At 34.7% G+C, this 14,553-nt stretch overlaps 1 protein-coding gene across 1 annotated transcript in view; it reads right to left on the bottom strand.

Moving 5' to 3' along the window:
• Positions 1 to 14,553, bottom strand: part of LOC149795910 (uncharacterized) — a 102,544-nt gene that overhangs the window by 5,714 nt on the left and 82,277 nt on the right. Inside the window, exons 7-8 of the mRNA XM_089964149.1 lie at positions 5,042 to 5,353; positions 3,755 to 4,087 (exon numbers count right to left, since the gene is read on the bottom strand). Coding sequence (XP_089820275.1) covers positions 3,755 to 4,087; positions 5,042 to 5,353 — 645 coding nt within the window. The remainder of the gene's footprint in view (positions 1 to 3,754; positions 4,088 to 5,041; positions 5,354 to 14,553) is intronic.

Here is a 14,553-nt window from a genome sequence, read left to right as displayed (position 1 = left end):
TTCAAAACGTAATCAGAGACATAAACACACACACACACACACACACACACATATATATATATATATATATATATATATATATATATATATATATATATATATATATATATATATATATATATATATATATATATATATATATATATATATATATATATATATATATATATATATATATATATATATATATATATATATATATATTGCTGGTTAGGGAATTGTTACAGAGATTCGAACAGAATTAGCTAGTTAACGGTAACCACAGCCTTTGTTGTTCACACCAACCACATTACTCTTCTCAACTAAACACAACCCTCAATTTAGAATAGAACAAAGTTGATGATATAGGCATCCGTGTATAGCAGACACACGTGTATATCGATCTAAAAGTTAATTCAAATTTAAGTAGACGGTCGCTACGGATCCTGACGACAGAAGTTAGAGTGTACAGAGGTTAATTTTAAAAAGTTACAAATTAAAAACCAAACTATGCTGAGAGTACCGCCCTGAATCCCGAAGGAAGATCCATGGTAATCTGAATAGAATATTTTACAATGGAGAAAAAATATTATTAAATAGGTCAGAGATGTTTTAACTAGTACTTTACCAAGATCTCATCCTTCGGTCCGTTGGTTACGGCACCCATAACGTTCCCTAAAAGCACTAACCCATATAGCCACCGAATAAGCATACATCCGGAATAACTGATGGAACAAAATCGCATATATATATATATATATATATATATATATATATATATATATATATATATATATATATATATATATATATATTCTTGCTGGGTCTTTAGTTTCTTCATTTGTAGCTACCACAAAAACAATTAGCCCAAGACAGATATGTACGTACCATATAAAATAATTTTAAAATTTCATTCGTCAATGATATAATTATATTCTAATCTTAGTAATACATTTTTTACGTTTTGTAAATCAGTCTATACACAGATGATACTATCATAGTCTTAAAAATATATGATAACGCTAATGCTAACATTCAACATAATCGTAATCAATCACCAAAACTACATCATTTTCATGTAACAAAATCCACTAAATGGATATACAATTCAATCAGCCAGGTACCAGATAATAGGGTTGTTTTGAATAGAGAACATACGCTTACACTCCCAATTTTGATAATTGTCACACATGAATAGATAGGTAGATAGTTTCCAATATATATATATATATATATATAATTTATGAATACATGGCGACAAAGTTTGATTAATACTTTTATTATGTATAATGCGCGTTTAAAAAAGATATAAAAAATAAAATAAATAAATAAAATTGAAAATTAAAACAAATTCAACATAAAAATAGTAATATATTATATCTTTATATATTATTGACAGATGCTCAGTATTTTCATCGGAACTCAATTTGTATAGTAAAAAAGTATAAATATTCAATCATAATATATTCAGAATTAATTTAAAAATATGCTTTCATATGTAAGAATTAGTTAACTTATTTTTATGATATTTATTTGTTGTACTTTCACTAGTTAAGTTTTTCTGTAAATTGGAATGGTATAAAAATATTTTTAGAATGATATAAAACTATTCTTAACTGATTGTAAACAGGGGTCATAATTAAAAAAGTGATTAATGAATGTCGTATAGTGTTTTGGAATTTAGACCTTTTGGATATACCGTATTAAGACGGTGAATCCAATAGGTTTCCTTTAGCATACGTTCCATCTCAGAATCAGCTATATATATTTATATAGTGCGACGTACGGCCTCGTGTGGAATAAACTAAGCATATCATAATCTAAATGTTCCCAAATAAATTTTCTTAAACTGGAAATAAAATATTACGTTGCTGGCATTTATATATCCGATATGTTGTGATACTATATCAATAATTCAATTAAAGCGTTAGGCATGTCTTTTTTGTAGACAAAGCTCCGTAAAGTATTATGAAACAACTTTTAAAACAACAACCAGAGTCCAGTTAGTATTGCATGAAATATGTCCATTTGTGAGCAACATTCATTAGGTCAGAATGAAGAAACATAGCTTATCATATATATATATATATATATATATATATATATATATATATATATATATATAGCAATGTTTGTATTTGATTTTTTATATTTTGCTCTACATGTTATACGTCAGACGCTTCTGTCGGTTTTATACGAACATATCTATGTTGTCACATATACAATTGTAAACGTGTTATCGAGAAAGAGGATAATAGTGATCATTATCATATTAAGTTCTGTCCTGCGTAAGAAATATACCAGGCTGATGGCAAAATTAGTCAATTTGTATTATCCGCAAAACTGTCATTAATTCGTCTGCGGCTTTATCAATTTAATCTAACTTGATTTCTTTGCTTCATATAGGTTTGGAACTGTAACCTTGATAGCGGCTATTATCTCGGCTAATCATGAAAATAGTTTTGCATCATGTACTTTTACAGACGTTATAAAACAAATAATATAATATACTATTTCATGATTTTATAATTGTGATGATATTTCTTCAGAATGTTAAAATATATCTCCTTGTTTGAAAAAAATGGTAACAACCAAGATTTCAGTAAAAATTTTCAAAATCATACACGCTGCTATAATTAAATTAATCTGCTGTCTTAGACATATCGACTAACCTGCCATGAGCGTTCAAACTATTCACTTGAACACCTCAGCTAATTAGTCTTAGAAACAAAAGAAGTTTTAGTATTTAGTAAATTACAGTAAATAAAAATTTCAAATTTGTTATAGTCGAAAATTACTTTCTAGCTTTTTACTGTTCTTTTAAAGTCAAACTCTTCTGCGTTGAGAGTATCAATACAAAGTAGTGTTAGATCTTATCTAGATATTTTCTACCTCGCTGATGACCAAATGTGAGTTTAGAGAATTTTAGATCCAATCCACTCAACTATTAAACATGCTGAGTTTTTCGGCTCACCCATTAAACTTAGCCGATGCTGAAATGAAGGCAGAAATAATATCATATGAATTACACATTACTTCAGAATTATAATTTCGGAAATGGTACTGAAGTATGATCTGGCGATTTGGACTGCAGGCTTTCAGTTTTAGAAATGTTCAGTTAAGAGATTCGGACGACATAAATTTATGCACTAAGTTGAATCATGTTGTTTTCAAATTTAAGCATCCGTAGTAGTCTAGGACAATCACTAATGCTCATATATTCATTAGGCTTAACTCCCCTTCCAGTGAATATGGGGGGGGGGGGGGGGCAATAAGTTAAATGGAAACATTCATCAGTTAGATATTCGTAAATTGATTTCTTTTATTTTGTTATAATCATTAAATGTTTGTTAAATATAGAATACTTATGTTCCTTGAATTGAAAACAACTTTAAACCGAAACACGTTTAGTTAATCTACAATGGTTTTCATACGATGAGAAGATCAAATGATCACAGATAAGCAGTTATGTGGGCAATCACGCAAACTAACTTTTTGCACACTTTGAACACTTACAGTATAGCATGGTTTAAACTAGTGAAATATTCTATCTTCTATCATATTAACACAAACGTTTTGAGTTAAATCACATCTTTTGTGGAGTACTTCTCAGTTGCTACCTGCTCCCACCCCACCACAATACACAGGAAACATTAAACATGCCTAAGGGTGTTTTTCATTTTAGTTATATACGATAGCAATAAACATAATAGTTTCATTGAAAACCTGTCGTTGTATTAAGCTGTATGGTTATGCTTTTACAGTGATTTCGTACCTGATGGATCCAGCTGGAATGTAAATTCCACTTTACCATGTGAATTTTCTAACACAAGAGTGTAGTCTTTGAAATCAGATGTCCTTAGATTCCGAATCAACAGATTTGCAGTCTGGACCTCCATCTTAACCTTGATACCATAGAACATTAATTCAACAATGTCTTTGCAGATATACGTTGATGTCCTGCTAGTGTTTTTGACGTCCGTACCATTTCTTAGAAATGTAAACTCCTTAATGACCGGGTCGCTATAAAAGTGTATGGCGACAATGACAGGTGAACCAATTTCTCCAGCAAATGTGTCATCTTTTATATTTACCACAGCTGGGATCCCTAGAATAGAAATAAATAAATCGACATACATTATCCGTCATTCTGTTGGTTTCTTTTGCTGTAAATCACTTTCACTTTACAATGACACGATACCCATTCATAAACAGCAAGGAGTAGAAATTCGAATTGGCATAAAATTTTAAACATTTTGTTTTAATACGCATTGCTACCATTTTATATTAATAGTGTGATTTGAAAATGTTACACATGAAGTCGATTCATTACACGTATTTTGTTTTAATACGCATTGCTACCATTTTATATTAATAGTGTGATTTGAAAATGTTACACATGAAGTCGATTCATTACACGTATTTTGTTTTAATACGCATTGCTACCATTTTATATTAATAGTGTGATTTGAAAATGTTACACATGAAGTCGATTCATTACACGTATTTTGTTTTAATACGCATTGCTACCATTTTATATTAATAGTGTGATTTAAAAATGTTAAATATGAAGTCGATTCATTACACGTATTTTGTTTTAATACGCAATGCTACCATTTTATATTAATAGTGTTATTTGAAAATGTTACACATGAAGTCGATTCATTAAACGTATTGTATTTGGCAGCAGAATAAGATTCAAATCTAATTTCAAATTAAAGGACAATAACTATAATCTTTGTATTTTCATCACGTTGTTAACATATAACCATGCATTTCAATAATAAGCATACCAACAAGGTTTGGTCTAATACTCAGTGCGCTAATGTTCCAAGATATTTGAAATCACTGACTTTATACTACTGATACAATAGGGTTATACATTAGACATTCCTTTCAGCTGACAACAGTATACATAATTTGACAGAAACGAATGAGAAAGTACAAATTAAATTTCCTCTATGTAATGCCGGATCAGAGCGGTATGAATTATACATTACATATTAGGCACGTGTAATAGAATGTATGTCATATATGCGAATTTAATGGTAACATATATTACCTTTGACATTAAGAACTGCAGCACCAGTTTGTATAACATTCCCATTGACCCCTTTTACGCCGTTGTCGACGGAACAGACGTAAGATCCCATATCCTGCAGTGACAACCTATTCAGTTTCAATATATTTTTGTTGTAATATATGTTGTCTTCAGGACTACTATGGAGATGGGATCTAATTGTCACTTCTCCAAGCACGTGCTTCCAGGGATGGAATGTATACTTTGAGGGAAATCCACTGGCTTCACAAATGGCATACGGTGTCATGTTTTGATAATTGGAGCCAGTAATTGTAACATTTATCTCAGGAGCATCTGAAAATACCCACGTGTCATATAAATCGTATGTTGAATATAATAAAGAGTATTTAGAAAAACATATGGGCAATCCTGGAACTACAAATTAGATATCTTTCCTACAATTACTTTATCCACTTTTTAAATCATAGGTACATTTTCTCTATTGACACAGATTTTCTATATTTTGCCTGAAATAGTTATGATCTGAAATAAGATATATGTCTATTTGTTTTTTAGTTAATTCATTCGCTATGAAAGGTCACAGAAATATGGATGACAGACACAGAAATTGTGCAACTTACAAACATTCATGCATTGCCTGTGGAAAAGAGAGAAAAAATAACGGTTTATTTGGGGTATGGCTTTTTGCATTATGTCAACTCATTCTTCTTAGATTCACGACATTTTAAACTAATTTAAATACTGCGAGAAGGACTTGCTCTAAATGGAAACATTCTGGCGCGAGCAAATATTAAATATGACAATAAAATACATTTAGACGATGGATGTCAGGAAAAGAAGCCATTGACGAAATCTTGCTCAGTGAACATGAGTCTACCGATTCATGGCAATGACTATTTATTTTCTTTGAATCTCCGACTGTTTGGCTAATGTGCATGTTGAAAATCGTCAGCTATATGTTAACATTCATGCCAGCTTATTCCAAGCTGTGTTCATTTTACATTTGAATCATACCCCGGCACTTACCCGAACAGTTCCTTTAGTTTTTTTTTCTCCAACAATATATGGCATAGCCCAGAGAAATGTTTTAAAACAAAGTTAGATAAAGGAACGGCCATGAAAAATACACGTTTCCTTACAAACATGGCTAAAATAATAACTTCAGAAATGTCGACACCGATTAAATATAAGCATAGATTCATAGATTTGTTTTACTTTGTAAGAAAATAAAATGAATATTATAGATTTAAATACTCTAGGGAAATGCACAGAACGTTATAATCAAATCTAGTTTCCTGAGTCAACTTTAACTGTTTTCCTCAGGTGACAAGGTTTGGGTGCAAATTGTTTTCTTGCTACAACTAGCGGCAATTATTCTATTCCTAATAGACTTCGCTTAAAATAACAATCTGAATTCATATTCAATATCGATAGAGACTACTCAAATGCACACTACACACACTCTTAAAAACATTACTGTGTGGAAACAAGTACTCGTTTTTCAAGCCAATTATGATTTTAAACGACACTTGAGCTTTGAATAAATTTAAGAAAGTATACTTTCATGTTAAATAATATCTTTGCTATTTTCCAGGGGTAAAATTGTGTCATGTAATTAAGGTTTCGCACACACACACACACACACACACACACACACACACACATATATATATATATATATATATATATATATATATATATATATATATATATATATATATATTGTTACAGATATCTATATCACATATACAATTTTTATATGATAGCTCTTCTCTGTTGGATTGATTTAGGCAATGATATATCATAATTCTTTAATGCTATGGCTGGCCTGTGCAATGTACTTTCTTCACTCATAGATGCAGCTGAAATTGCAAAGTTCACGTCAACAACTAGTTGGTTGAAAATAGGTCAAATATGAGATAGATGGAGATCGGGATATCATCACGTGATCCTATGGAACTGCAGAGCTGTATCATTTATTCTAAACAGACAATAATTTGCTTGATTATAAGGATTATTGGGAAGTTACTCAATGATTTTGATATTTATTACTTTCCTGGAATTATAATCAAACATTCGTGACATTCAAATTTCATAAGATTTAGCTTGTAGTAAATGCATTTGGATGTTATAACAGTTATTCATCCGTGGTGTTTGTACATAGTCACATTCGGACCCCATATCTGGAGTGCTTTTTCATAGTACTATATTATATGTGATAATATGTGGTTAGCCTTTACTTTTGGCACACGAAGCATGACCGGTCACTAGCTTACATCGTTACCATGTGTGATACTTTGGAACAGACTACTCTGTTATAAATGTAACCGAAATCACAGGTATTATTTCCTGCTGCTACAAATACAGGAATTCCAAATTCAATACATAATTTAAGCATTTGTTATAATGTTCGTTGTATCTCTTTATTAACTGAGGCAATAGACTGTTACTGAATTCTTGCTCAGTGTCAAATACAGTTGTCGATACAGTTCATATAATTTTTGCATAATCATTTAAAAGTGCTACTTCTACTCAGTATATAGCTGTATCGAGATCAAAACAGAAAATAAAGTGTTGATTAAGTTTATTATCTTGCCTGTTCGTACAAGGTCGAAACAAGCGGATTTAATTCAGCCCAATCTGGAAACAATGCTAGTACTTATCATTATAATAATATCGTTTCAAGGACAAAGTACATCATGCTTATGTCTATTACCTTTTTATAAGTTAGTGCCTAATATAAGTTAGATGATTATAGTGCGAACTATTAGTAGTCTAGAAATGTGTCGTACTCTTTTTAATCAAGCTTTATTTATTTTTAACCTTGCGAAAATTCCAAATACTTTCAATATTTCGAATGTCATGCAGTTTCCTTGGAATACCGGTGATGTTAAGTCCCCATTATTTCAATGTTGAAAATTTTTTGATTTTATAAACTAATTTATGGATGCGTTGTGATATACATATATTTGAGTTACATAATCTTTGGTAGAACCTTTATGTTTGCGAAATGTTTGTTTCTGTTGTATGTTTTAAATAAAAAACATACACAAGTTTTAACCTGTCTAAAATAAATTATATTGCACGATTTTCAAATATATTGCTCCTTCTATTGAAAAGGACTCTTCCGGAATTTTAAAACTTTATTTTAGACTTTGGCTCTTGAATTTAAGATGGTAAGATGTCAACTTGTTATTTGATTCAATTTGTTTTACCATCTTCTGAAATCTATAGACAATATAATCTATATTAGCTTAAAGTATATCTATGAGTAAGGATAAAATTTGCTTTTACAATTTCCATTAGGTCGCCGTTTCTCCAGCGATTTTATAAGTAAACATGTTTAGTAAAAACCTATACTTCAGACTGTATAACTCTATATGTATAATATGTAGTGTTTGAGTTACAGCGTTTGCGTTATCGGTCTCAAAATGTTCTCATAAGATGAACATCTTTTCCAACTTTATTTTACAACGCATTTTTCATATTGCGTAAAATTATTTCGTTCCAGTATCCTGGTAAGTGTGCTAATGGCTGTGCCACAGAGTGTTTGATGCGTCTAGTGGAATAGTGTAGTTGTTGCTTGTATAGTTTGCTTTAACTAGTAATCGCTGACTAGCCTCGAACATCCATTCCCAAAAAGGGGAGCCTAGCACGTAAGCCCACCTCCCCCAGCCAGTACATTGCCTCTCCACCATTAAGACTATTTCAGTGCCTCCTCGTGGCAACACATGGTAACTATGCAGCATTCGACCCCAGGCATACAGTGTCGTCATATCGACTACTGCCCCACCTATGGGTTAAATAGAGGGACCTTCCAAGTAAACCTTCAGGCTGATTAGACGGATTAGATCATAATCGAAACAACGACCTTCATGGCGGACCAGAAAAGTGCTATGGAGTGCTGATGACATCGATGAAGCACATTATAAATCGCGTCCATCAACTGCAGCCAACGTAATAGCCAGTCCTTATCATGCTTCATGCCCTTAGGAATCGGCTCCCGTGGCCAAGGTAGTGGGATCGCCACTGAGTAAGGACTTTCCCACTTTAAGTGCTCTCCGGCACAGGTTTGTTGTGCATCCCATATGTGACTGTGCTAGTAAATTTTAAAATTCCTGCTTTGATTGGGGTGTGGAGAAGCCATAGGTGGAGGTGACCACGGGCAGTCCTAGTCATAAATATGCACGTAAGCTGCCCTTGGACACGTGGTCGTTCTGAGTCCGGCAGCATCCTGAGTGATGAGCAACCCTTTTGAGGACAACACTGCTCGCCCTGTACAGGAGGAGTCTATAACATGTGACCTAAACGTTATCGGCCCTATAAAGTCTAGGCAGTCTACTGTGACTGGCAGAATATCCTTTAATGCGGTCGAAACTCAGAAAATAGTAGAACAGAGAAACCAGGAAGAATGCAAATTGTCATAGGAGAATGTAATGTATGTATAATTATGGGCCAAAAGACGGGCGCAAGACCCCAAAGACGAACAGCCCTTATCGCTAAAGAACCAGCACGATACAATATTGATTTGGCAGCACTCAGTGAGACACGATTTGCAGGGGAGTAATCTCTGACGGAGACAGGTGAGTACACCTTTTTCTAGAAAAGAAACGCAGGCATGAAAAGGTGAAGAGAAGGACAGGATCTATGTCGTGGACTTGACATTGGGGCAAGCTTGCTGAGCAACCTCCTAGACCTACTAACGTGCATCAACGAGAGATTCGTGAAACTCCGCATCCCGATTAGATGCTAACAATTCCTGACAATCATAAGTACCTATTCCGCAACCATAACATGTCCAGATGAAACCAAGCAACAGTTCCATACTGACTTGGACTATATCCAAAGATATGTTCTGGCCAATGACACGTTATTCATGTTGGATAATTTCAACTTTAGAGTTGGCATGGACAAAGCTCAGCAGAGTATTGTGGTCGAGAAATATGGAATTTTGAAAAGGAACAACAACGGTCCGCTTCTCCGCGGCAAATGTGCTGAACACAGCCTTTTGATCACGAAGACTATATTCAGAAAAGCGGACATGTGCAAGACAACGTGGATGCACCCAAGGTCTTAGCATTGTCTTCTCAAGGACCATGCCACAACTAAGCAAAGGGACGTCAGTAATGTCCTCATCACCAGGTCCATGCGTGGAGCAGTGTGCTTCACTGAGCACAGACTTGTCAGAACCAAGTTTAACCTTCACAGTATCCCTCATCACCATAAACGACCCAAAAAGGTAAGGCCTGTACTCAACACAAGCAAGTTAAAGCACCCGGAGCACTAGACAGAGTTCCGAATCAAACTCAACAACCATCTATCTGTTGAAGGACCACTGACTGGATGCCTAACTGAAAAATGGACCAAGTTTAAAAAGATGGTGACAGAAACAACTAACACAGTACTGGGTCATAGAACAAGAGTCCACCATGACTGGTTCGATGGGTATAATGAGGGCATCAAAATCATGATTGAAGAAAAGAACAGGGCATTATCTGAGCGGCCGAAAGACAAAACCTCCATCTCCAGGAGAGACAAGTTCAAGAAACTGCAGTCTAGGACTCAACTGGAACTTCAAAAACGCAGGATCGATGGTTGGGATATAAAGCTAAGAGAATCCAGCAACGTACTGATATGAGGATTTCCACGATGTTCTATTGTGCGGTTAAAGCTGATTATGGACCTCCCAGATCAGGATCAACCTATCCGTTCTCAGAAGATGGCACTGCAACAATTAAAGACATGGAATGGATACAAGCGTGATGGAATGTACACTTCAGTCAGCTCCTCAATCGCTCCTCAATCGCTCATCGACTGTGGACAGTTCAACATCACAACAAATACAACAACATTATAGCAAATACATCAAAGACCAGTCCATGAAAAGCCAGACTTGTACCAATCTGAGAAGTAGGTTTGTAACTGAAAAGATGAACTGTGGCAGAGCACCAGGTAAAGATAGAATTCCTGCATAAGTATTTCAGGCTCATGACACAGATTCATTTGGATCTTTCCATGATATATTCAGTTGCATTTGGGGCAAGGAGGAAACACCTACAGATCTACGAGATGCCACTCTCATCACTCTATACAATAATAAAAGTGTTAGAGCTGATTGCAAGAACTGCAGAGGAATTTATCTGCCCTCCATTGCATTGAATAGTTTTTCCTTTACCGTTCTGAACAGCCTTGTCGCAGCCCTCTCAGAGGAATTACTTCTTGATTCACAGCGCGGATTCTTCACCGTGAGGCAAATACGGGATAATGCATGGAAAAGAATATGGATCTCTATCACCAAGGCTTTTGACTATCTTAATAGAGAAGCCACGTGGCTTGTCTTAGGAAACCTTGGCTGCCCCATAAAGTTAACCACCCTTATATATTTGTTCCATAACGTCATGACAGAAGAGGTCGTGTCCAATTGTGAGCACTCAGAACACTTTAGCGTATCGACTGGAGTGTATTAGGGCTGTGTACTCCCACCTGTACAGTTCAGCATCTTCTTCACTCAAGTAATATTCCATGCAGCGAAGGACTTCGACATTAGAGTCTACATGAAGTATCGCCTTGATTGATCCTTGTTTGATTTTCATTGCTCGTCTTCAACAAAAAAGACACCTGACATACTACTTCTCGAAGCTCTGTTTGCCGACCACGTAGCACTTATGGCGCACTTGGAAAACCACCTACGTGGAGAGCTCTACATACATGGGAAGCACAATGTCTTCAGATGGGTCTGTGGACAATGAAACTACAGCGAGAATCCGACGGGCAATCCAAGCCTAGGAATACATGATGTCACAGTCCACCAAGATCAAGGTTTAAAAAGTTGTCGTCCTCACGACATTGCTCTATGGATGTGAAACCCGGATTGCTTAGTGTGGTAATCCTACGCAGATCGAGCAATTCCACATGCACTCACTACGGGTAATCATGTGCATAAGATGGCAAGACAGAGTGTCCAACTTAAAAGTCTTTAAATGGACCTGTAATCCTAGAATTAAGGCATTACCGCTGAAAGCCCAGCGCAGGGCGCCCCAGGAAATGGTACAAAGACAACCCTAAGTGTAACCTGAAAAGGTACGAGACTCTGCCAAGGTAAGGTTTACATGCAGCACGCTCATCGCTATTTAGGTAGTGGAGGATAACCACTGCCAAAGAATCACAGCGATGACAGAAAAACAGTACACCTCAGCATCCCCGACAATCACGTCCAAAGACTTCCTATGCCCAACCTGCAACATCATGTGTGCTTGAAGCTTTGGACACAAAAGCCATTAGCGTCACCATCGAACAGGATGGACAACCGAAGAAGAATAAATATCCTCATAAACCCTTGTTACGTTATTCTTAGCAGTCGTCTTACATCTTAATACTTTGGAAACAATTATTATTTTTTAATGCTTCATAGAAACTAACCGCGTAAGGCGTTTCCTTTGCAGACAATACATTTATATTCTGTGCATATATATTTCCAGAGAACACCTAATTATCATGGCATGTATTTCTCTTTGACCTAGTTCCATACTATTATCTATTTCAGTTTACTATGTGGTGTGAAATACATTTTGATATCATGATCCCACAAAAATACCAAGAGTATATTTAATTCAGTGAAATGGCACTTTTCAATGTTATATTTTACCATGTCTGCCCAATTCTGGGGATCATAAACACACTATTTTATTATTCGACAATAATCCTACCGTTTCGGCTTACTGTCAAATAATTTACAATCAATATGTATTGATGGTTTGATCTTTTTGTTACTCTAGAATATGTAGTGTCATTTGTTTGTACTGTTGTAGTTTCGTTTATTTCATTATTAATTCTTGCAAAATAATTTTCAGTATTTTGTATGTTAAATTTTCAAAGCAGTCATTATTGTTGTCTAAATTAAACCTAGATCATGTGTGCATATGGTATCTCACGTTAATTACAACACATTGTTATACCATCTGCACGCAATGGATATCTTTCATTTTTATTGTACTATTAAAACTTATATTTAGCAGAGTAGTTTGATGTACTTATCGCCACACGTCGTAACCGAAAGTCAATAGCATAAATTGATTTTGTGAACGTTGATCTTGGCTTTCATTAATGTACTGGATATGTATATTTTACATTTATTTCGTTTTTGTTGATTGCAAGCGTCGTCTATAAACAACATATGACATAGTTAGCTTTTGTCAATGATTGAATCTTATACTTTAAGATAGATACTTTAAGCACGTTGACATGACTCCGTGACCTTGGGATATTCAAGAAGGTTTACCTTCGTTTTGTCTTGTACAAAGTGTGCGTGTTTTAACGTTGCGTTAACAATGGTTCAGTCATATTACTACGATGTCTGAAGCGTGGCAGCTTAAGGTGATGGTTAGCGCGGGTGCATCATTCCGCGGGTATGTAGCAGGATGTCCCACCTGTTCACAGTATTCTGACACCAGGGCGGACCGGTCCTAACAATAACCTGTCAATTATGAGCGCCTAGCGGGAAAGCTGATTGTATCATTTTTATAAATCTTTGGTGTGACTCGGCCAGGGTTTCATAGGGCAACCTTTCGCATCCAAGGCGTACGCTGTAACCACTAGGCCACTGGAGCGGTCTCTTGTTATAAATATGTTTGTTTGCTGGTGTTTGAGTTCCAGGTCTCATGTTGTCTAGAAAATTAGGTGGCTCTGGAAGCAAACGTTCGACTCACATTTTTAAAGTACATTTGTCTTAGATTTTTCTACAACGTTTATTGCATCAAAAGTATTCATTTCCACTTTTTGTTCATTCTCTAAAATCATCATCTTTTGAGTTCAGCTTTAATTTCAGAGGAATCAGTTATTTAAAAGTATTCATTGAAATTGAAAAGTGCTCATTGATATTATTAACAAAATCATTATTTAGGATTATTATAAATTTATTCGAGGACATTCTGGGTTATATCATGGCAATACATCAATACTAATGGTACATCGGCTCATCCAAGAACATTGGCTCATCAGCATTTATTCATTACTGCAATTCATTCGGACCACTCTTTACGTTTGAAATTGTAATAGAACTTGTATGATTATTTGGGATTTAATTCATGATCCTGTAAATAACATAAAATTTTCATGTTCTAATGTAGAGAAATAAATTATTTGCTGAATTATCCTAAACTTGTTGCATGGCTTTCTCTGTTCTCTTGTCTAAGAACATAGATTCGTAACACTGTTCTCTTGTCCAGAATTGAATATAGAAAGTATAATATTAACATTGTGCTGATACGTTATTTATTCAGTCAACTGAGCTCAGTTTTATTTAACGTGGTTTCCTTCGCATTGTATTTCACTGCATCGCCCTTCCTAATACATTTTTCTTCATCGGTTTTATATGAAATATTATAATTAATTCACACAAAACGAAACCAGACAATGTTTAGTTATATTAACAAGCCTCATAGAGGGATGGAAAATCATTTATCACACATCAGTACTCATGCATTAATGAAGCAATATGTTCTTGTAAATAGTGACGGATATATATGATGAATAAT

The sequence above is a fragment of the Sinohyriopsis cumingii genome, chromosome 7 (genome assembly GCF_028554795.1).
Source record: "Sinohyriopsis cumingii isolate HCF-2022 chromosome 7, ASM2855479v2, whole genome shotgun sequence".
Lineage (NCBI taxonomy): Eukaryota > Metazoa > Mollusca > Bivalvia > Unionida > Unionidae > Sinohyriopsis > Sinohyriopsis cumingii.
This window is presented reverse-complemented; position numbering and strand designations above follow the sequence as displayed.